The 23,979-nt window shown below is 51.3% G+C and overlaps 1 protein-coding gene across 2 annotated transcripts in view; it reads right to left on the reverse strand.

Annotated features, from left to right (window-relative positions):
* The window catches only part of LDLR (low density lipoprotein receptor), a 31,483-nt gene extending 8,600 nt beyond the window's left edge, over positions 1–22,883 (reverse strand). The window contains exons 1-12 of one of the 2 annotated variants that reach the window (XM_025915767.2): positions 22,682–22,883; positions 15,553–15,675; positions 14,987–15,109; positions 13,057–13,443; positions 9,517–9,639; positions 7,905–8,027; positions 6,537–6,656; positions 5,963–6,088; positions 3,826–3,997; positions 3,506–3,733; positions 818–936; positions 469–608 (exon numbers count right to left, since the gene is read on the reverse strand). In XM_025915767.2, the coding sequence (XP_025771552.1) occupies positions 469–608; positions 818–936; positions 3,506–3,733; positions 3,826–3,997; positions 5,963–6,088; positions 6,537–6,656; positions 7,905–8,027; positions 9,517–9,639; positions 13,057–13,443; positions 14,987–15,109; positions 15,553–15,675; positions 22,682–22,748 (1,851 nt within the window). In that variant the 5' untranslated portion in view covers positions 22,749–22,883. Of the gene's footprint in view, positions 1–468; positions 609–817; positions 937–3,505; positions 3,734–3,825; positions 3,998–5,962; positions 6,089–6,536; positions 6,657–7,904; positions 8,028–9,516; positions 9,640–13,056; positions 13,444–14,986; positions 15,110–15,552; positions 15,676–20,279; positions 21,860–22,681 lie in introns of those variants that run through there. The other variant, XM_086699062.1, reaches the window with a different exon arrangement.
* Between the last annotated feature and the right edge of the window lie 1,096 nt (positions 22,884–23,979).

Raw genomic sequence — 23,979 nt, forward strand, 5'->3', positions numbered from 1 at the left:
AAAAAAAGCAACGTGGGGGCCCCTGGGTGACTCAGTTAAGCGTCTGACTGTTGATTTCGGCTCGGGTCACGATCTCATGGTTTGTGGGATCTAGCCCTGCGTCAGGCTCTGTGCTGACAGCATGGAGCTTGCTCGAGATTCTCTCTCTCAACCTCTCTTTCTGTCCCTCCCCCATTTGTGATCTCTGTCTCAAAGAAAAAATTAACATAAAAAAAAACCCCAAAAAACCAAGCAACAACTCTTTGACTCTTTCGATGAGAAGAAAATAGAAATAACTCCAGATCTAAGACCTTTTTACAGCCACAGACAATCTTCTAAGTTAGTCCTGGCTTGGATGAACTAGACAATGTGGGCTGACCCATTAGCCTGAGCGCTTATGCCTCCTATGTCAGTCGTGCTCAGTAACCGGGACTTGGATGTGAATCCCCTCAGGCGCCCAAGGAGCAACCACTTGCTTCCAGCCCCCACCTCAAAGATGGCCAAGGAGAAGGGGTGTGCCAGCTTTTTCTCATCCTCCAAAACGGTCTTCCGGTTCCCCCCGTTGACATCAATGCTCGAGATGGAGTGGAGCTTGGAGTCAACCCAGTAGAGGCGGCCACCAGAAAGATCTAGAACCCACAGTGGACAAGGAGAGGTCACACGCCGACGCCCAAGGGGCCCGGGCCTGGCCACTCCACTCCCCGCAGGAAGGAGCACCCCCAAGGAGCCGGCGGAGACGTGCCCAGAAAAGTAGCCCCAACAACCCACCGCCATGTATGAGTGACAACCCCATTCCGGGGCCGTGTGGACCCCAGGGACCACGGTCCCAAGGACATACCCAGGGTGATGCCATTGGGCCACTGGATGTCCTCCGTCACTAGCGAGTAAACATCGACGCCGTTCAGACCCCCCTTCTTGATCTCGGCGGGGGTTCCCCAATCCGTCCAGTACATGAAGCTGGTGGGAGAGTAGCATGAACAGGAGAAGGTCAGTGGCGGAGGCGCCCAGCGTGCCCCGAAGAGCAGCCTCCATCTGGAGCAGTAGGCCAGGAATTGTAAGAAGCCCCCCAAGGAGACCTTGGACCGGTTCTTCTGCTACCCTAGTGCCTGCAACATGGGGAGACCTGGCAGGATTTAGAACCTTCAAGAACAAAGGGAGACTTTGATTCCAACGTCAGGACCAGGACCCGTAATGTATACCCTTCAGCCTTTCTGAAGGCTTTTATACATTTTTAATTTTATAATTTTTTTTTTTTGCTTTAAAACGATTTTTTTAATTGTGGCAAAATATACGCCACATAAACCATCTTGATTGTTATTTATTTATTATGTTTGTTTTTGAGAGGCAGAGAGAGACAGAGCATGAGTGGGGGAGTGGCAGAGAGAGGGAGACACAGAATCCGAAACAGGCTCCAGGCTCTGAGCCATCAGCCCAGAGCCCGACACGGGGCTCGAACCCATGAACCGTGAGATCATGACCTGAGCCGAAGTCGGACACTCATCCGACTGAGCCACCCAGGCGCCCCAAACCATCTTGATCGTTTTTAAGTATCCAGTCAGTGGCATTAAGTACACATAGACCGCCATGCAGCCATCCCCACCAGCCATCCCCGGAACTTTCCCATTTTCCCAAGCTGAAACTCTGACCCCATTAAATGCCGCCTCTTCCTTCACCTCCCCCAGCCCCCCGCACCCACCACTCGGCTTTCTGACTCTATGAATGGGACTCCTCTAGGGACCCCCTGGAAGTAGAATCCTATAATATGTGTCCTTTTGTGTCTGGCTTCTTGCACTTAGCATAATGTCCCCAAGGTTCGTCCCTGGTGCCAGAATTTACTTCCTTTTTGAGACTGAGTAAAATGCCATTGGGTGGACGGACCACATCTAGTTTCTCCTTCGTCCACTGGGGGGGCCCATACCCTGGCAGCTGTGAACGTGGGGCTACAAATCCCTGCTCACGTGCCTGCGTTCGCTGCTTTCCCATCTACACTTAGAAGCGGATCTCCGATGGCTTTTGAGCCTCTGAAGAGATGCACGAACTCACAAGTACACAAACGTACCAGCAGTCTCCCCATAATGACTGGCAAGAGTGAAAACCTGCTGCCGACAGTGAGGGAAAGGAGTCTTCGGGGGCCCTTCTGGACGCAAGGTCGGTTTCACAATCCAGGTGCTGAACGACAATTTGCTGCTCTATCCACGCCCGTACCCCCGGAGCTAGTAATCCAACTTCCGGAATGAAGAATCTAGAATCTACAGTCCTGCAGGTAAACTGCAGTGACTCACATTCAAAGGTATTCAAAGGTATCTGCAGCCTTTGTGTGAGGTAAGGGGGAAAAATAACTAAATTTCCACGCACTGGGTACAAGGAAATCGTGGCTCAACGAGCCAACAGGGAATGAACCCCATACGCCAAACGAAAAAGCCAGATGAACACTGTGTGATCACGTGTGGCTATTTGTGGGGGGAAAGAAACACGAGAGCAGACGGCACACGCGCGCGCGCACACACGCACGCACGCACCACGACTTGGATATAAGTGGTTTTCTCCGGGAGTCTCTCTCTTTCTGAAAGCTGCGGGAATAAAGTCACTCAACCGAGTGGGCCTCCGCCAAACGAGAACAAATGTTTTGTTCAATGGGGACCCAGGCCTACCTGCACCCCAGCTCTAGCCCACCTGATTCGTGCTTCTCTCCCGAGTTCCCCTTTCCTCTGATTGTTGCCGCCAGGCTGCCCTTCCAGAATTGTGCAATTCCACACCCAGCAGGTGTGGTGTAACAGGCGCAGTACACGGGGCGGGGACACGGGTACCCCCCAAGTGGGCCCCAGAGCTGCTGAGTCAGCCGCGGGCCCTGCAAACACCCTCCTGGGGGCTCCGAGGCGTGGCGACCTTCACTCCCTGTGACGTCCTCCCCAAAACTACCATCAGGGCTGACTGTTCTGACCTTTCCTGTCCAGGCACAGGATACTCGGCCATAAAATCCCAAATTGGGATTTAAATAAGTACTAATTTTGAATACCATTTTAAACATCCCTACTTTGGGGAGCCCGGGTGGCTCAGTCGGTTAAGGGTCTGACTCGGTTTCGGCTCAGGTCTTGATCTCATGATCTTGTGAGTTTGAGCCCCCGCATCGGGCTCTGTGCTGACAGCATGGAGCCTGCTTGGGATTCTCTCTCCACCCCTCTCCTGCTCACACCATCTCTCTCAAAGTAAATAAATAAACTTTAAAAAAATCCATATTCTAACTTCTGGTTTTGGGGCTCTCGTCCTGAGGGCACAGCTTTCCAGGGCCCGCTCCCATCTCGGGGACCACAGCGAACCTCAAGAGGGATCGGCCCCTGGCTCCCAAAGGGTGGGTGGGGGAAGGGCGACTGTTCAGGTCCTGCTTTTTCCTGAGAGCAGGAGCCGCTGTGGCTGGGGACAGTCCAGCTGGGGCACACGCCTTCCCCCGGTTGGAGCCCTAACCAGTTCTTGAACCCCGCCCGTGTTCTCCGTTCCTTCCGTGGCCCTCGGCTTTAGCAGCACCCACCCGTGAACGGGATCCACCACGATGGCACGTGGCTTAGAGCCTTTCTCCTTGAAGAGCGTCTTTCTCTTCACACCCTTGGTGTCGGCCACGGAGACGGTGCCCAGGATGGAGTCTGTCCAGTATATGTTGCTGTGGATCCAGTCCACCGCCAGCCCATCGGGGGCCTGGAGGTCCTCGCTGACGACGGTGTCATAGGAGGAGAAGCCGGGGGCTCTGTCGATTTGGGCGCTGAGGGGGAGGAGCAGGGGGAAGGAGAGCGTCAGTGAGAGGGGCCCCCGCGCCACCGGGGGTTGAGCGCTGGGTGTGGCTCCAAGGCTCACCTGTAGATCTTCCTTTGGGACAGGTCGGACCAGTATATTCTGTTGCTGGCCACCTCGGTGTCCAGGGCGACCACGTTCTTCAAGTTTGGGATGAGGCTGGTGTATTCGCTGCGGTCCAGGGTCATCTTCCTCACCTCGTGGCGGTTGGTGAAAAACAGGTAGGCGATAGTGCCTGGGAACACAGGAAGGACGCTCAGGGGAGCAGAAGGACCCCCTGATTCCTGCTTGTCACCCTTTGGGGTCTGACTGAACCAGAGAAGACACCCAGGATGGGGCGGAAAAGGCCCCCCAGTGTATTAACCATGTGGTTCTGAGGCCCTGACATCCTGGGCCTTGCAGAGCAGAAGGGACAGCCCCTCCCAGGGCCAGCCAGCTCCTAGGGACTGTTCACAACCCGCCTCAAGTGCAAACGAGCCAGCCCATACCTGCCACCCCCTCTACTGGGCTCTCGCACTCTGGGCCACTATCCACCCGCCTGCCCGGGTCACCCTGGGACAGACACCAGACAGCACGAGCAGCGCCCCGGCCCCAGAGCCTGCTGGGATTCTCCCGTCCAGCCAGTCGTGAGCCTGCTCACCCTGCCTCACCTCACGCCCGAGGAAACCACAAGAGGCTCCAGCCCACGTGTGCCCCTCTCACTCTCCCTCGGAGCAACCTGGCGCTTCCCCGTATGGCCCCTGGGGCTGCCACGCCCCCTCCTCTTGGGAACTGTAACAACCAATCTTTCCAGTGGGGTCGTCTCCTGATCTGCTGGCCTCACCATGCTTGAATGATAACAAAACCTACATTTTAAAACACTGGGTCCCACACTCAGTTAAGCATCTGACTTTGGCTCAGGTCACGATCTCAAAGTGTGTGAGTTCGAGACCTGCATCTGGCTCTGTGCTGACAGTGCAGGGCCTGGAGCCTGCTTGGGATTCTCTCTCTCGTTCTCTCTCTCTCTGCCCCTCCCCTGCTCATGCACTCTGTCCTTTTCTCCCAAAATAAATAAACTTTAAAAAATAAATAAAACACTGGGTCCCCAGCATTTTACATTTTGGAACATAAATATGAAGAAATGATAAGTTAATGTGTCCACAGGGATTCCTTAGGGCAGTAAATTCTGCTCAGTGCTGTTCATATCACGTTTTCCCTCACTGATCCTCACACTCCTAGGAGGCCAGGGGTGTTGTCAAAGTCCCTTTATACAGAAGGGGATCGGAGCTCAGAGGGGAGGGGACCAGCCCAAGGTCACACCAACTAGTAAACGGCAGAGCTGGGACTCAAACCCACGTTGTCCCGACTCTGGCGGCTGTGCTGTAACCATGACACTGACATTCACCAATGAGCTGACCACGGGAACAATGGACCTCACTCAGGACCCCTCCCCACAACACCACGCCTACCCCTGGGAAGGATCTGTATAGACACTGGCCCTACAGGTTGGAACGAAAGTAGTATCTCAAATCCTAGAGGGTTTTATGATCTCTGTCCCCAGTTTTCCCCAGAACCAGGAAACGCACAGGGGTGTGACAGAGGGAGCCCAAGGAACAGTCACAAAGGGATGACAACAGGGGAGAAAAACTTCAAGGTTAAAACAGATCCTTGAGGAAACGGAAGGCGATCTAAAATATTTCAGCAAGGGGTGCGTGGGTGGCTCAGTCGGTTGAGCATCCAACTCTTGGTTTGGGCTCAGGTCATGATCCCAGGGTTGTGGGATTGAGCCCCATGTCTGGCTCTGCACGGAGCGTGGAGCCTGCTTAAAATTCCTTTTCTCTCTCTCTCTCTCTCTCTCTCTCCCTCTCCCCCTCCTACCACTCATGCTCTAGCTCTAAGAAAAACAAAAAACAAAAAGACCTCCCAAAACAGCTGGAGGGGGAGCAGGCCCTTCATAGGGCCATTGCTTTTCACCTCTTGTCCCCTAAAGCCATTGGCCAGGCTGGGGGCCGCAAACCATTCCCTGTGCAATTGACCTGTGTCCCCAGAGAAGCTGGACATGTGCGGGCAGCCTCCCAGCAAGTTCCTAACTGGGCCGCTCATCCCTCTGCCAGAGGGCACACGGTCTGCCCGGGTCTTTGGAGTGTATGCAAAGTTCACATGATGAAACCCGCCACCGCATCTGCTCCCGGCGCCGTCCCCGCCCCCGCCCCTGGCTCACCCACAGCCTTGCAGGCCTTGGTGAGGGGGTCCAGCTGGAAACCCGCCTCACACTCGCACTTGTAGCTGCCCTCGAGGTTCACGCAGAGCTGGCTGCACACGTCGGGATCCTGACACTCATCGATATCTGCAAGCCGGGACACAGAAAGGGGTTTGGGGCTTCTTCCTCATGGGGTGCTGATGGGAGTGAGGGCTCCCACCGAAAGCCATCCCTCCCAGTGGCGGGGTCTTGGTGACCATCAGGTTCAGAAACGAACACATTGAAATAGCCAAGTGTCATCTCCAGCAGTGACCCTGACCTGCCCGTTCACCTCAGGGGTGCAGCCAAGCAGAGCAAAGGCTGCGTCAGCCGAGACTTCTTTCTTAATTATTAATCCCCAAAGGCAAGGACAGGGTGCTCCTCGGGGGCCAAGCCTGTGCTAGAATGGCCCGTGCATTTGGCACCTCATCAAATCCTCCCTACAGGCCTGTGAGGTCAGGACCGCTTTCGTGCCCACTTAACAGACGGGGAAACTGAGGCACAGAGGGTTGGGCCACCACACAAGGGGAAAGGGCCGAGGTGGCTCGGGAATCACCTTCACATCTTCGCTGGTCCACCAGCTGGAAGCCCTCGGGGCACAAGCACTCATAGCCGATCTTGAGGTCGTTGCAGATGTGGGAGCAGCCGCCCCTGTTGTCCAGACACTCGTTGGTCTCTGCAACAGGAGGGACACAGACCGGTCACGCTCAGGTCATCAGCCTCCCTGCACTATCTCATCAGCCTTATCGTAATCACCACAATGACGTGGAGGCCAGTGAACTACCAAGTCCCCTAAAAGGTCTTAAAATAACCACTGTCATGTGCAATGCCACGGATGAACCTGGAGGACATTCCGCTGAGTGAAATACACCAGGCACAGATGGACAAATACTGGAGGATTCACTCCTAGGAGGTCCTTAGTGGAGTCAAAGTCAGAGACAGGAAGTAGATGGGGGGGGGGGGGGTAGGGGCTGGGGGAGGGGGCGGGGAGTCAGTGTTTCACGGGCACAGAGGCCCAGTTTGGGAAGATGAGGAAGTTCTCAAGATGGATGGTGGTGAGGGCTGTAGGACCACGCAAATGTACTAACACTGCTGAACGTTACCCCTAAAACTGGTTAAGAAGGTAAATCTGAACGTTATTTTTTTGTCAACCACATTTCAAAATGTTCTTGATGATAAAAAAATAAAAACTGTGTTCCACAGTTGCATATACGAACTCCCAACAGCCCTATAGATAGCTCAACTACAGTTGGGGAAACTGAGGCCCAGGCGAGGCTAAATCACTTGCCCAACAGTGCTGGACCGGACTCAGGGCGCTTAAGGTCCAGCATCCACGACCTGGCGCTTTTCACAGGGCTTCGGCCAAAGCCAACCCACCATCTGTTCTTGCCCGAAAGCTAAGGACAGTGTTTTACGGTTTTTAAATGGTTGAAAAGAAAAATAAAAATCCAAAGAAAACCAGCATTTTGTGCCACATAAAAGGTCTGTGAAATCCAAACATCAGTGTCCATAATAAGGTTTTCTTGGAGCACGGCCACACGCATTCACGTGCGCATGCGTGTACATCTGTATGCCGTTTTCTTGCTATAACACCCCGTTGAATAGCTGTGACAGACCTTACAGCTGGTAAAGTCCAAAATATTTACATAGTTATGGTTCACGGAGCACTGCTGAAACTTTACAAGCATCCCGTCAGCCACCCCCCAGCAGGGTATGTGAACCATCACTGTCCCATCCTACAGATGTGACCACAGGCTTGGAAACAAAGCCCCTTATCCCCAAGGACCCCCATGTCCGTGTCGCCCCGGAGCTAAAGCACTCACGGGCACGGCTGGGCAGGAGCCTTGCAGCCCCAAAGTATCCATGTCTGAGTCCCACTCCAGCTCCCCACAAGTTCAAGAGCCACCTGCATCCCGCGGCTCACCGCACTCCTTCAGAGGCTCGTCCGACCAGTCCCGACAGTCCCGGACCGAGTTGCACACTTTGTCCAGGGTGATGCATTCGCCGCTGTGGCACTTGAACTTGTTGGGCCCCTCGCACAGCGTCACTAAGAGCCAGAGAAGGGAGTCAGGTGCTTCTGAGCTGCAAGAGCCCGCTTACTACTCTTTATTAACATGATAGCTCATTTATATGAGATTACATGCAAATGTATTCATAAATAAAACATGATGTATTCAGTGTCACAGAAATAAACCGTTAAAAATGGTGACGAAGGCAAAATTTGTTATACGCAGGTGACAATTTTTATTCAGTTAGCTAGTTTGAGAGAGAGAGACAGAGAGCGCGCACACGTGTGCGTGCAATTGGGGGAGGGACAAAGGGAGAGGGTGACAGAGGATCCAAAACTCCAATGCGGACTCCACACTGACAGTAGGGAACTCAATGCGGGGCTCGAACTCACGAACCATGAGCTCATGACCTGAGCTGAAGTCGTACACGCGAGCCACCCAGGCACCCACGTGAGCCACCCAAGCACCCCTAACACAATTTTTAAAAAGTCCATTATCAGAATTTAACTTCTTGTTCACAAAAGTTTGTTTCAGTCTCTAAGTACTATAATTAAAAATATTTTTTTCTCCATCAAGACTTAAGATCAAGAGTTGGACACTTAACTGACTCCGCCACCCAGGCGCCCCACAAGGATACTGTTTTTTAAAATATTGTTCATTGGGGCGCCTGGGTGGCGGAGTCGGTTAAGTATCCGACTCTTGGTTTTGGCTCAGGTCATGACCTCACGGTTCGTGAGTTCAAGCCCTGCATCAGGCTCTGCACGGATGGCGCAGAGCCTGCTTGGGATTCTGTCTCTCCTTCTGTCTGCCCCTCCCCTGCTTGTGCGTGTGCACACCCTTAAAAAAAAAAAAAAAAAACAAGGGGTGCCTGGGTGGCTCAGTCGGTTGAGCGTCCAGCTTCAGCTCAGGTCATGATCTCACGGTTTGTGAGTTTGAGCCCCGCGTCGGGCTCTGTGCTGACAGCTCGGAGCCTGGAGCCTGGAGCCTGGAGCCTGGAGCCTGCTTCGGATTCTGTGTCTCCCTCTCTCTCTGCTCCTCCTCTGCTCATGCTGTCTCTCTCTCAAAAATAAATAAATAAACATTAAAAAAAAATTAAGAACAACAACAAAATAAGCCCACTAGTATCCTTGTGTTACACGTGTCTCACCACAGTTTAAAACAATTTTTTAAATTAACTCTGCTGATGAACACCTGGGTTGCTTCTAGCATTTTGCTGTTAGGCCAGTGCTGCTCTGCGTGATCCTGAGCCCATCTCTGATTGCAGGTGCGAGTTTCTCCAGGGTCATTCCCGGGAGGGGAATCCCTCCACCGTAAGCTCAGGAAAGTGCTTAACATTGAACCGTACCGTGTTACCCCTGAGCTCAAAGACAGGAGCTCTGCACACTTTGACCTCGTTAAATCTCAGTCCTGAAAGAGGTGATTTCATAACATACATGTTTTCAGGTAAATGGAAGTGAAGTTCAGGGGGGTTGAGTAAGTTGCCGGAGGACGCACAGTGCACGCAGGGCTGACCCGAGAGGAGCTCACCATTGATGCAGCCAAGCTCGTCGCTCATGTCCTTACAGTCATATTCCCGGTCGCACTGCCGGCTGCCATGGATACAGGTCCCATCCGAGCACTGGAACTCATCAGGTCGGCACGTGGCGACAGCTGGGAAAGACAGGGCACATGTTGGTTTTTCTCAAGGGAACCCCGAAGACAAAATAAACTACCACCTTTATTGTTTTGTCTTAATTTTTTTTTTTAATGTTTATTCTAGAGAGAGAGAGACAGAGACAGAGACAGAGTGTGAGTGGGGGAGGGTCAGAGAGAGAGGGAGACACAGAATCCAAAGCAGGCTCCAGGCTCTGAGCGGTCAGCACAGAGCCTGATGCGGGGCTCGAACTCACAAACTGCAAGGTCATGACCTGAGCCGAAGTCGGTTGCTTAACTGACTGAGCCCCCCCGGGCGCCCCTCAACTACCACCTTTAAAACAGCAATTTCCTGGCTGCCTTGGGCATCAGAGACAGCCTGTAACAGGAAAGATATTAGCAGTGAAAAAAACACACTCTACGACCTCCATGAGCAGGAGACAGTGCCTCGTCATTTTACCTGCTTCTCACCCCAGGAACACCAGTCTTCATATTCAAAATTTTAGGCAATGTAGATTTATTTATTTATAAATGTTTATTTAATTTTTTTAAAGTTCATTTATTTATTTTGAGAAAGAGAGCACGAGCAAGCAGGGGAGGGCCAGAGAGAGAGAAAAGAGAGAGAATCCCTAGCAGGTTCCATGCTGCCAACATGGAGCCCGATGCGAGGCTCGAACGCACAAACCCATGAGATCATGACCTGAGCAAAGATCAAGAGTTGGACGCTTAACCAACTGAGCCCCCCAGGTGCCCCTGCCAATGTAGTTTTAAAGCTTCTTTCATGGCAGCAAGTACTGTTCTCCTCAATGAAGAAGAATCCCGGAAAATTATTACCGAAGTCACAGAGCAACGTTTGGAAAATAGGAAAGTGGGGTGGGGAGCACCCTAATGCAACCAGTGAGTTTTCTGGGAGTCCTCTCCACTCTTTCCACATACTCGTTTTTTCAGAACACATAACTGTTTTTTTCCAATTTTATTTTTAAGTAATCTCTACACCCAAAGTGGGGCTCGAACTCACAACCCGAGATCAAGAGTCCCACACTGTACCAACTGAGCCAGCCAGGCGCCCCAAGGACACGTAATTTATTACAATGCTGGAAGAGCCAACAGGCCACTCTCAGCAGAAAAGCAATGGCATGTTCCCAATCGGGAACAGAGGCAGGACAAATTATGACCGATGCTATCAGCATCACCAAGTACAACACGGCCCATCACTGCAAAACAGCTCCAGAGTTTACAAGACATGTGGGGAAAAAGACAAATTTTTCGTTTCTGCAAGGGACCAAGGCACTGGTTACTCAGCCTTTCTGGGCCTCAGTTTCCCCATCTGTAAAGAGTGGGGGAAGCCTGCTCACAAGTTATGAGAATTAAGTTAGTTTGTGTTAAGTTTTAGTAGGGGGGCGCCTGGGTGGCTCAGTCAGTTAACCATCCAACTTCAGCTCAGGTCATGATCTCAAAGGTCCACGGTTCGATGCCTAAAATGGGCTCTGTGCCGATAGCACTGAGCCTGCTTTGGATTCTCTGTCTCCATCTCATGCCCCCTCTCTGCTCACATGCCGTCTCTCTCACAAATAAACAAACATTAAAAAAAAAAAAGAAAATTTTAGTACAGATCATGTACAAAGTCATCCATTATTTTAAAATGTTACTTTTCGGGTAGCCTGGGTGGTTCAGTCCGTTAAGCATCCAACTCCTGATTTCATTCAGCTCAGGTCATGATTTCACAGTTCATGAGATCAAGTCCTGTGTTGGGCTCTGCGCTGCCAGCATGGGGCCTGCTTGGGATTCATTCTCTGTCTCTCTCTCGCTCGCTCTCTCTACCCTTCCCCCACTCGTGCTCCAGCTCTCTCTCAAAAATAAACATTCAAAAAATAAGTAAATAAAAAATAAATAAGAACGTGCCATTTAGCGGTGCCTGGAGGGCTCAGTCAGACCTGCATGTGACTCTTGATCTTGGGGTCATGAATTTGGGCTCTACGTTGGGTGCAGAGGTTACTTAAAAAAATAAATAGGAGACTCTTAAATACAGAGAACAAACTGAGGGATGCTGGAGGGGTTTGCGTGGGGGGATGGGCTAAATGGGTAAGAGGCATTAAGGAGGACACTTGTTGGGATGAGCACTGGGTGCTATACTTAGGGGATCAATCACTAGAATCTACTCCTGAAATCATTATTGCACTACATGCTAACTAACTTGGATGTAAATTAAAAAAATAATTAAGTAAACAAATTAATAAATAAATACGGGCACCTGGGTGGCTCATTCGGTTAAGCATCCTACCCTTGGTTTCTGCTCAGGTCATGATTTCACGGGTCATGAGATCGAGCCCTGTGTCGAACTCTGTGCTGACAGTGAGGAACCTGCTTGGGATTCTCTCTTTCCCTCTCATTCTGCCCCCCTCCCACTCTCTCTCTCTCAAAATAAATCAATAAACTTTAAAATAATTTAAGATTTTTTTCAAGCAACTTTTTAAAAGTCTAATTACATCTCCCCAGAGATTACCACTAGGGAGAGCTCACCTGGGCAAAGATACCAAAGAAACAGGAACATGAAACCCTGGTCTAGATTCACAGGAGCTCTACATCGCTAGTTTTATGACAAGGAAGCACGGACACAGGGCCTGGGCCTGGGCCACACACCTTTCATCTGCACGGTCTCCGACACGGGAGCCGCTCACCACGTGTGGCAACTTAACTGTCAATTCATTAAAGTGAAATAAAACAAAAAACTCCACTCTCTGGTCACACAAGCTCCACTGGGAGGCAAGGACTGCTCTGGTCAGCACAGACGTGGGACGTCTCCACCACCACAGAAAGTTCTATTGGGACGCACTGGACTCCAACCGAAACCTGCAAAGTCCAAGGCCTTTGCCCCATTCTACTGGGGAGGAGAACACAATGCAGTGAGGTTGGGTCCCTAGCCAAGGGTCACAAAGCTTGGGGGTCACCAGCCAGGCCTGGAGCCCAGAATCCTTTCTGGACCACAATAATACTGCAACATGCAGCTTGCTCCCTTGTAGGAAAAAGAGCTTATTGTGTAAGTGTTAAAGACAGAGTCTCCTGGGGGTCCTGGGGGGCTCACTCAGTTGGTTAAACGTCTGACCCTTGATCTCTGCTTAGGTCACAACCTTGCGGTTTGGGAGTTCAAGCCATGTGTTTGTTGCCTGCTCCGGATTCTCTCTCACCTGCTTTCTCTCTGCCCCTCCTCCACCCCTTGCAAAATGAATAAATAAACTTAAAAAATTAAAAAAAAAAAGCCTCCTTTTAGGGATGCTCTCTTCTCCAGGTGATCAGTAACACTGGAAGAAACACGAAACGAGATGGACTTTCTTGCTGTGTGATCTGAAACTGTTTAACCACCAAAAGGCCCACCCGTCCCACACCAGGGGGGGCACAGGGACAGGTCAGAGGACCCACCCCCGATGGCGCCCCTACCGCAGTTCTCCTCGTCAGACTTGTCCTTGCAGTCAGGGCCGCCGTCACAGCGCCAGCTCGAGTGGATGCACTCGCCACTGTGGCAGTGAAACTCCAGCGCTGAGCAGGGGTTGTCGTCCCCTTGTGGGGCCGACATGTTGCGGCCCCCGCAGCGCTGCGGCCACTCATCTGAGCCATCCTTGCAGTCCGGGTCGCCGTCACACGCCCACAGCTCGGGGATGCAGGCGGAGTTGTTGCACTGGAAGTGGGCGGGGCTGCAGGTGGGCATGGGGCAGGATGCCTCATCGGACCCGTCTAAGCAGTCGCGGTCCGAATCACAGACGAACTCCAGGGAGATGCACTTCCCGTCCTGGCAGCGGAACTCATCCTGGGCACACGTCTTGGGCACTGCAGGGGAAGGAGGGGGATGGGAAAAGACAACGGGGTCACCAGAGAGCCTCTCCTCCTCAGTAGCAGCCCATTCCACAGATGAGGACACCGAGCCCCGGGAGGGGCCGGACCCCAGTCCCATCAAGGTGGCCACTGACTAGGGTTAGACATGTATTTCTAAAGTAAGTGTATGTGGGGACGCTTGGCTGGCTCAGTAGGTGGAGCCTGTGACTCTGGATCTCAGGGCTGTAAGTTCGAGCCCCACCCTAGGTGTAGAGATTATTAAAAAAAAAAAATTATTTTTAATGTTTGAGAGACAGAGCACGAGTGGGGAAGGGGCAGAGAGACTGGGAGACACAGAGCAGGCTCCAGGCTCTGAGCTGTCAGCAGAGCCCCAGGCCGGGGGGGGCTGAAACTCAGGAACCCAACGGTGAGATCATGACCTGAGTCCAAGTCGGACACTTGACCTACTGAGCCATCCAGGCACCCTAAAAATAAAATCTTTTAAAAAAAGTAAATGTATGTGAACACTCATGTGCTGTTTTTTTTTTTTTTTAATATCCTGGATTTTTACATTTTCTGAACTTGAAGATCTGACATTATCTTTGTTATTTAATGGAACCTTGCTCCATTAAAAAAATAAAAACAAAGGGGTGCCTGGGTGGCTCAGTCAATTAGGCACCTGACTCTTGATTTCGGCTCAGGTCATGATCTCAGGGGATCAAGAGATGAGCCCCGCATCCAGCTCCACACTTAATAGTGTGGAGCCTGCTTGGGATTCTGTCTCTCTTCCTCTCTCTCTGCTCCTCCCCTGCTTGTTCTCTCTCTCTCTCTCAAAATAAACAAATACATCTAAAACAAGAAACAATACAGTTTTTTTTTCAAAATTTTTTTTTATGTTTTTACTTTTGAGAGAGAGACAGAGGGCAAACGGGAAGGGCAGAGAGAGAGGGAGACACAGAATGTGAAGCAGGCTCCAGGTTCTGAGCTGTCTGTGCAGAGCTTGACTCGGGACTCAAACTCACGGACTGGGAGATCATGACCTAGCTGAAGTCGGACACTTGACCGACTGAGCCCCCCAGGCGCCCCAAAATGATAGTTTAAAAACTAACCAACTAACATGAAAGAGTCAGGACAGACACCCAGCTCTCCAAAGTGCACTCCTCCCTTGTTTCTTGGCAGAACCCTCAACTTGGTGAAGCTTTTTTTCTTCTCGTCAATGGTTAGCTGGGTGATCAGGTCTCAGCCAGGCGGGACCTACTGTGCACTCAGCCTCCCAGCGTGGCTGGTGGTGGTCACGGCGACTCACCAGAGCGTGTGCCATGTGGTTGGGAGAGACACCGGGCAAGACAGCCTCGCTGTGTGCGGATGACCGTAAATGTGATGCCATCGCTATCCACTGCAATGCCCCTTGGGCAAGGTGGGGTTCGTAGTGTGAGGGGCGTTGGCATGAGACCCCAAGAGACAGAGCCAGGTGAAGAGCAGCCTATCCGCAACTCCGGTTAGGTCAGAGGGGTAGGGGCGGGCAGGGGAGGGAACACATGGGAGGGAACACACTTACGACAGCCTTGCTCGTCTGAGCCATTCTCGCAGTCCACCTGGCCGTCACATCTCCAGAACTCAGGGATGCAGCGGTTGACACGGCCCCCACAGCTGAAGTCCCCCAGCTTGCAGGTGACAGACACTGTGGGAGAAACGGGATTGAGCCTTCACTCTAAGGGAAGCCCGGTCTGCCTCTCCAGCCCCCGCTTGGCAGAGGAAAAACAGTTTTCAAAAGGAGGGTGCCACGCCCACCTTTCTGGGTCAAAATGAAGGGTATCTCACGGAGCTTGTTAAAAAAATCAGACGTGAAGTGATGGAAAGGTTTGGAAGGAGACAGAGGTGGTGGTTGTATAGCATTGTGACTGCATCAATACTACTGAACTAGTCAGTTTAAAATGGTTAATTTTATCTCATGTAAATTTCACTTTTTTTTTTAAGTTGTTAAAGTTAAGTTCCAGAAATAACTCTTCTCCCAAGTCCCAATTCATGGTCGAACACATCAATCTGCGGACTGATTTCCACCTCATCTGTCACCCACTGTCATCAAAAAGGGCAGGAAGCGTGTTACTCGCAAAGGGGACTCACTGCAGGTCTCCTGGGACTCATCTGAGGCATCCAGGCACTCGGCGCTCCCGTCACAAACCCACTTGTAGGAGATGCACTTTCCATCTTGGCACTGGAACTCGTTTCTCCCACATTTGTCCGCCACTGAGAGAGAAGGCAAGAGAAAGGACCATTCAGTGCCAGAACCAGAAACTGACGACGTCACCTGTGTGTGTCTATTTCCTGCCAGCTGAAGAATGAATCCGATCCTTCCCAGGAAACAGAACACACACAACAAATTTCATAAACCAAAAGTATAGTGGAGGATGCAAAGAATAGATCTAGAAGAGCGGCCTGCCAACAACGTGTAAAACTTGACATAATGGTATGGGTCCATTAAGGTAGGGGAAAAAATCCTCCCTTGCACATGAATAAAGCATATTACAAACCTGTGCTGGAAACAGTAATGAAGAAAATGGACACTATTAAATCATCAAGCTGAAGGAAAAATGAGGAGCCTTCTCTAGTAGGTAGGGAGGAAATAAAGAGAGATAAAATTCTGAGAAATCATTAGTTTATTTATTTTTTTGGGTGGGGGGAGCAGACAGAGAATCCCAAGCAGGCTCCGCACTGTCAGCACAGAGCCCGATGCCAGGCTTGATTCATGAACCAGGAGATCATGACCTGAGCCGACCAACTGATACACCCAGGTGCCCCTAGAATGTCTTTTAATCTACTTCAATATAGATAGAGGTGGGGTAACTACCAGTTTCCTTGGTCTACTTGTAACTTTAAATCTTCACATTCCTTTGAGAGTAAGGATCCAAATTTATGTCACTAAGAGGTTTTCAAACTATCAAGACTCTTAATCTCAGCTCAGGTCTTTGACAAAGAATCTCAAGCAGGTTCCGAACTGTTAGCTCAGAGCCCACAGTGGGACTCAAACACAAACTGTGAGATCATGACTTGGGCCAAAACCAAGAGTCAGATGCTTAACCAATGGAGCCACCCACGCGCCCCTCAGCTCAGGTCTTGCTCTCGGGGTTGTGAGTTTGAAGCCCTGAGTCAGGCTCCCATGCTAGGGGAGAAGCCTACTTAAAAAAAAATAATAATAATTGGGGTGCCTGGGTGGCTTAGTCGGCTGAGCATCTGACTCCTGATTTCGGCTCGGGTTATGATCCCAGGTTTGTGGGACAGGGCTACACAGGGAGTGTGGAGCCTGCTTGGGATTTTTTTTTCTCTCCCATTGCCCCTCAATCCCCCTCTCAAGCTAGCTAGCTAGCTAGCTACATACATACATACATAGGGGCACCTGGGAGGCTCAGTCAGTCAAGCGTCCAACTTTGGCTCAGGTCATGATCTTGCGGTTTATAGCTTTGAGCCCCTACTGACAGCTCAGAGCCTGGAGCCTGCTCTGGATTCTGTGCTTCCCTCTCTTTCTGCCCCTCCCCAACTCACACTCTGTCTCTTTAAATAAACATTAAAAATTTTTTTAAATAAATAAATCTTATTCATGATGGTATCCTACTTAGATTTAAAATCTCAAGTCAGGGGTGCCTGGGTGGCTCAGTTGGTTGAGCGGCCGACTTCGGCTCAGGTCACGATCTCACAGTCCGTGAGTTCGAGCCCCGCATCAGGCTCTGTGCTGACAGCTCGGAGCCTGGAGCCTGTTTTGGATTCTGTGTCTCCCTCTCTCTGACCCTCCCCCGTTCATGCTCTGTCTCAAAAATAAATAAACGTTAAAAAAATAATAATAATAAAATAAAATCTCAAGTCATATTGTACAGTTTTTTGGTTGTTTAAAGATTTTCAACTAATCTCTACACCCAACATGGGGCTTGAACCCACAACCCCGAGATCAAGAGTTACGTGCTCCACTGACTGAGCCAGCCAGGCACCCCAAGGCTGGGTTAATCATTAACAGTTGGGCACATGAAACCACAATTCAAATAGTGTTCTTGATAACTTATTTGTATTTATTTTGCCTGACTTACCATCATATCTGATTGGAACATCTGTTTTATCTTTTTTTTTTTTTTTAGTGCTTATTTACTTTTGAGAGAGAGAGAGAGAGAGGAGAGAGTGTAAGGGAGGGGAGGGTGCAGAGAAAGAGGGAGACACAGAATCCAAGGCAGGATCCAGGCTCTGAGCTGTCAGCACAGAGCTCAATGCGGGGCTTGAACTCATAACCCTGAGATCAAGACCTGAGCTGAGATGAAGAGTCAGACACTCAACTGACTGAACGACCCAGGTACCCCTGTAAGATTCATTTTTAAGCCATTTCTACACCCAACATGGTGGGGCTGGAACCCACAATCCCAAGACCGCACAGGCTCCATCGACTGAAACAGCCAGGTGCCCCTAGAAGAGAAAAAAAGAGAGAGAACATGTGCAAGTGGGGGAGAGACAGAGAGAGAGGGAAACAGAGGATCTGAAGCAGGCTGTATGCTGACAGCAGACAGTCTGACGAAGGGATCGATCTCATGAACTGCAATATCATGAACTGAGCTGAAGTTGGACACTTGACATACTGAGCCACCAGGAGCCCGTTTTTTGTTAACTGGGGGGGAAAAAAACAAGGTTCGGAATAGTTTGTAATAGTTCAGTATGGTCCTTTTTTTTTGAGAAACAGAATCTCATCTGTGCTTCTGCATAGGGAATAGTGGCCAATTCACTTCAGAGTCATTTTTCTTCAAGGAATGCTTTATTTTTGAGATTTTTTAAGAGGTAAGAAAGAATAATTAAGTGAAATAATTGCAATGCCAGTCGCTGCATACGCCTGACTTTCGTGCTAGCTACTCTGATTCTCTAACCTTCCCAAGTGCCTTTTGTTGTCTTTGGTCATTCCAATGGGAGTAGATAAGCCCAGAGACCTCCAGGCCCCCTCGAATATTTCAGCTAGGTTTGAACCCAATCTTGAACCTGGCCTGAGGGCTCGGGGGCTAGGGACTTTGGGACCCAGTTTTAAAAAACCACCTTCCGGGGCACCTGGCTGGCTCAGTCAGTTAAGCATCCAACTCTTGATTTTGGCTCAGGTCATGATCTCACGGCTCGTGGGTTCGAGCCCTGCGTCAGGCTCCGTGCTGACAGTGTGGAGCCTGCTTGGGATTCTTTCTCTCCCTCTCCCCCACTCATACTCACTCACTCTCTCTTTCTCTCCCTGCCCCCTCAAAATAAATAAACTTAAAAACAAATAAATAAATAAAATTTGGGGGGCACCTGGGAGGCTCAGTCAGTTAAGTGTCTGACTTCGGCTCAGAATATGATCTCACGGTTCATGGGTTCGAGCCCCACGTCAGGTTCTGTGCTGACAGCTCAGAGCCTGGAGCCTGCTTTGTATTCTGTGTCTCCCTCTCTCTCTGCCCCTTCCCTGTTCCCGCTCTCTCTCAAAAATTAAAAAAAAATTTTTTTTTAATAATAAATAAATAAGTAAAAAGCCAACAAACTCTGGGTCTTCAAAGTTCAAGTCCAGTGCTTCTGCCAGAGGTTAGGAAACCAGTCAGATGATACTAGGAGAAAATTGAGGGGGGGTTGAAAGGAGAATAGAGGGGATACCAATAGAGAAATAGAAGAAGCTCTTAGAAGTCCAAAGAGTGACCTGAACAGGAGGAGTCTCTCAGACCTGCCTCTACAGTACGCCCCACACTGCACTGACTCATAGCCGAATCGTAATTGTACCCACAACGGGATATGACTCACTTCTCGCTGCTGGCACACAGGGTGGGTAAGAGAGTAATTGGAATTCCAGGACTCAGAAAAAAATTAAAAAGGAAGTTCAGGCCAGGGGCACTCACAGTAAGGATGGTGGGAGGAGAAGCTTCTGTCATCCCCTCCTCCCCTAGGGGCTCACAACTTCCATTACCACTAATCCACTGCTCTGGCCTGCCAACCTTTGCACAAAGCTCTATTTTACCAACAGAACGTGCTACAGGAAAGACTGGAAATAGTAGTAATAGCACTGCTGGTGGGGACAGGGATCAGGAACAGTGAGCACCGAGGGACACCCCATCAGATGGGTGTCCCCACAGCAGAAAACACCATCCTGGCAAAGGGTCAGAACCAGTCCAATTTAAATGTTGATTTTTTTTTTTTTTTTTTTTTTTGAGAGAGAGAGAGCAAGAGAGAGCAAGGGAGGAGGGGCAGATTGACAGGGAGACCCAGAATCCAAAGCAGGCTCCAGGTCCCGAGCTGCCAGCACAAGAGCCCGACACGGGGCTCAAACCCACGGACCACGAGCCATTGACCCGAGCCGAAGTCAGCTGCTTAACTGACTGAGCCACACAGGCGCTCCAGAACCAGTCCAATCTAAAGCGCCATCACCCAAAGAAACCACAGGGTTTTCTTGCTTCCTCCCTGTTGCCCAATCAAGGCTTGGTTTTCCTGGTCAGTTTCATCTAATTTCAGTAAAAGCAACCTCGAGCACCCCACCCCTGAACTCTTCTCTGCTAGGGTTGCACAAGAACCACACCCACCCGTACCCCTGCTGGCCCCCGGCCCCCACGCTCAAATCTCTAAATAGCCTTTAAATCTCTCCTGTCACGAGTGACAAGCCAGGAACAAGGTTATCGAAACGGAAAAGGAGAATACACATTTCTGCTTTTTCACCAGCACACAAATGAGGTGGTAAAATGCTTTCGATGTTTTCTTTCCCATGCTACTGAAGATAGCTGTTGTTGAGGGCCATCAAAATTATAGAACCATTTCCGTGGAAAAAAAAAAATGGCCAGAGCTAACGGACTCAGCTGAAAATGAACAAGAAATCAATTTACCAAGGGCTCTTTTCCAAACTAGGTGATCTCAAGGCATTTTCCTCAGGGGTGATCTCGATGGAAGATTTTGCAGTCAGCTCCTTCGGGGTGGGGTAGCCTGTTTCTGTGGTTGCTCATTGCTGGTAAGTTCCACAGTGTCTTAGCAACAAATGTCACTTTTGACAGCCGGGTAAAGTGTGGACTCTATTAATGTACTTAACGCGGGATGTGAGGGCCATCAAAGCACTGAGCAACAAAGGTATCTAGAATTGGATCTTATCGGGGAAGGAACCCTACAGATAAGAGCAGAAATATCCTGGAAAGACACAGTGAGCCAGGTAGTTCCCCTTGAAGCTTTGCAGTCTCAAAAAAATCTCCCTGTCTTTTTGCCAGTGTTGTCCAAGAAGAAAAGTATGCCCAGCAATGACCACTGAATCCCCCCGGGGGGCATGTTGCGAAGGCAGAGACAACTCTTCGCAGGATGCTCTATTTTTTCTGAATTGGGGTGTGCCCTGGGCATACTTGATACTCCGCAGATAACGGATTTTGACCCGGCTCAGTGAACACATGCAGCTCGGATTCCAAGGACTTCCATTTCCAAGGAAACGGGACAAGAAATTCCATCCCCTGCCACCTCCCCAAAATGCTTTAAAGACCGCTAAGGAGCGAGCTGGCGCAAAACAGGGCTGCCACAAATATACATCATCAGGTTAACAGCAGAGCAGAGTAGCTGCTGGCTCCCAGGAGTCTGGGGAACCCCTCAGGTCTCAGAGCCTCCTGGCGAACACAGATTACATCAGATCCTCAGCCACTTGGTGAGAGAGAAAACTAAAGTCAGCAACCCATCTTGCTCAAGACATCACTGCCATCATTTCCTCCTCGGGATGAAGCCCATCAGCGTTTGAAACACAGGTCAAACCAAGTGCCTCTTGACAAGCCACGCTCCCTCCTCTTCACACAACTGGGTGGCAGAGTTATCTCAACAATCCTCAGCTGTATGGCATCAACTCCCTTCCTCGCCTCTCAGCCAAAACTGATGCGTCACGGGCAGGAATTCCAAGAGTTCAAAGCGCCCCACGCAAAGCCACCGCCCCATCCGTGGAAAAGTTTCCGGCAACCCCGTTACCAGGCAGCCCCGATTCTTTCATGGGCTGCGCCGGTTCTCAGTAGGAAAAAGATCATTTATCTAATATCCAGGGCGAGGTCAGATGCCTCCGGCAGTTCATTTAAAGCCACCGGGTAACTCAGGAGCAGGCACCAACTAGTCTCTTCACTAAATCTCAACCCCCCTGAAACCCCCGAAGAGGAAAAAAGTCGTCGAACCCCCCTTCAGAGCTTCGAAACAAACAGGGCCACCCTGAGGGATCCATCCGATGTCGGCGCCTCCCGATCCCCGCCCGGGTGGAAGGTCTCCGCTTCCGACCGAAGAGGGGCGGGCATTTCTGAGGCAACGGTTCCACCAGGGAAGGAGGTAGGCCCTGAGGGGTGGCCTGGGGACACGGATGTGAACTCGACCCGGGGCAGCGACGGCGGCCGCGGGGACGAAATGGGCTCGGGCCAGATCTCGAAGGAAACCTTGGGCTGCGCGAAGGCGGCCCAGGAGCGCGGTAGGCACCTTGCCCATGCTCACGGAGGCGACTCCGGGGGCCCGGGACGCGTCGCCTTTGTGACAGGAGCGCTGGACGGACGCGAGGGAACTCCTTCGGCCGCCTCACGGAACCAGGTGCTTCGCGCGTCCCAAGCCGCACCTCGAGCCCCGCCCAGCCCTCATCCCAGCCCCGCCCCGCCCCGCGCGCCCCTCCGCATCCGCCGACTCCCATTGGCCGAGGGGAGTGGCTCGAGGCTCGCCTGTTCCAATCGCGCCCAATGGGAGCTTGGGGACTGGCCCTCGAAGCCGGAGGCGGGGCTGGAGGCGGTGGCCACCGGCAGAAGCGCGCGTGTAGCGCCCGCGAGAAATCGCAGCGTCCGGCTCCGCGGTCCGGAGCCTCCCTAGCGCAATACGAAGCTGCCTGGGGCGCGTGGGTACTTGTCCGCGGGCGGGCGCGAAGGAGCGCCCGCAGGGACCTCGGGCTTCTGCTAGTCCTCTCCCTAGAGCAGCTCGGGGGGGGGGGGGGGGGGGGGGTGTCCCTGCCTCCCTAGGGCTGGAGAGCCCCGTGTCCCGGTCTGAGGGAAGATAAGGGGGTCCCCCCTTCTGGCAGAGACTTGTGGGGAAAACCTCACCCCGCTTCTCCTGACTCCCCCACATCCCCAAACCCTCGCAACCCTCAGCGCTCCCTCCAGCCGTTTGGGAAGGACTTCGTGCCATTTTCCCACAAGTCGTAAAGGATGGGGGCATTTTTCGCATCCTTCCCGCAAATTACCAAGGGGTTCCCCAAGTTCTGGGGGTCATCTCACCGCATGCGGGCGCCTGGAGCCAGCCTTACCTGCCGTCCCCACCGCTGCGAGGAACAGGGCGGCGGCCCAGTTCAGCCCCCAGCCCGCGGCCCTCATGCTCCCAGCCTCCTCCCGTAAAACACCGGCCCGAGTCTGAGTCCGCAAAGTCCGCGCAGGAAACCCGGGTTTGGCGCGGCCCGGCGGCGACTGCCTGCGGGGCCCCAGTCATTTGCAGCATTTCAATGTGAGTTTCCTCGCAGGGGGAGGAGTTTGCAGTGGGGTGATTTTCGAATATCTTCACCTCACTGCGGGAGGAGGAGTTTCGAGAGGAGGAGTTTCGAACGGCCGATGTTACAAGGGCTGTTAACCCGTGAAGCCCTGAGTCGGATTCCAGTCTTTTCCAAACCTCGCTCCCGAATCATCTAATAGGCTAATGACCATGGCCCCCTGTGCCTCCAAAGGGAAAACGGGACGTATCGGAAACTTTACCGTCGCCTTTCCCTACTTGCCTTTGCCTTTCTAGGAATCGTATAGAGATGTTAACTGAGTTTTCTTCAAAATACTCATCAGTGAGGAATTTAAATAAAATCTTCACAAAAGTACAGCCCCCAACTGATCCAGTGAATCCAGCGTTTGGATCAATATGAGCAAAAACATCTCTAAAGTCATTGATCCAGTCGGGGTCTGGACATAAATATTGATTTATTCTTTTGGGAGAAGGACTCGAACAACCAGGCTGCTTCCTCTCCCCGAAGCAAAATCAAAACAAAACAGCTTGCAGAGTTGAACCTGATCGCCTTAATCACAGAGGGCTGATGGAGAGCTGCTTTTAAGAATCGAGTCTCTTTTGGGTGAGATGCCAGCAGCCCCTTGCCAAAAAGGCACATGTGAGAATCTTGCCTGAACCCCATTAAGGGTCTGGCAGTCTTGGAAGGGTCCTCCAGGAATGAGCAGAATTCTCTGGGGTTTTACACATTGATCCTGGGAGGGTGAACTAACCTCTCAGCAGGCTTATGGGGAAACCCATGAGAGGAGGCAGAAAGGGGACGATTGAAACCTCAGAAGGAAACGCGCGATTAATCCAGAGTAAGAAAGAGCAGTTTGGAGCTCCAGCTTGGGAATCAGACCCTGGGTGAATAAATTAGCTTTTCCAACGAGGAAAGGAGAGGAAATCATACTTGCTTCCCTTACAAGGCAGGTTCCATGGGGGGGTGGGGGGGGGAGGGAGTGTCAATTGAGATAATTAGCAATCACCTGGGAAAATTTGTAAGGATGGGCAGGTTCTGGGAGTTTTTGCCACATTTATGAATGTCATCATCAAATTCCGTTCCTAAGACCACATGCTACT

The sequence above is a fragment of the Puma concolor genome, chromosome A2, assembly GCF_028749965.1.
Source record: "Puma concolor isolate L17-30 chromosome A2, mPumCon1.1.hap2, whole genome shotgun sequence".
NCBI classification, from domain to species: Eukaryota; Metazoa; Chordata; class Mammalia; order Carnivora; family Felidae; genus Puma; species Puma concolor.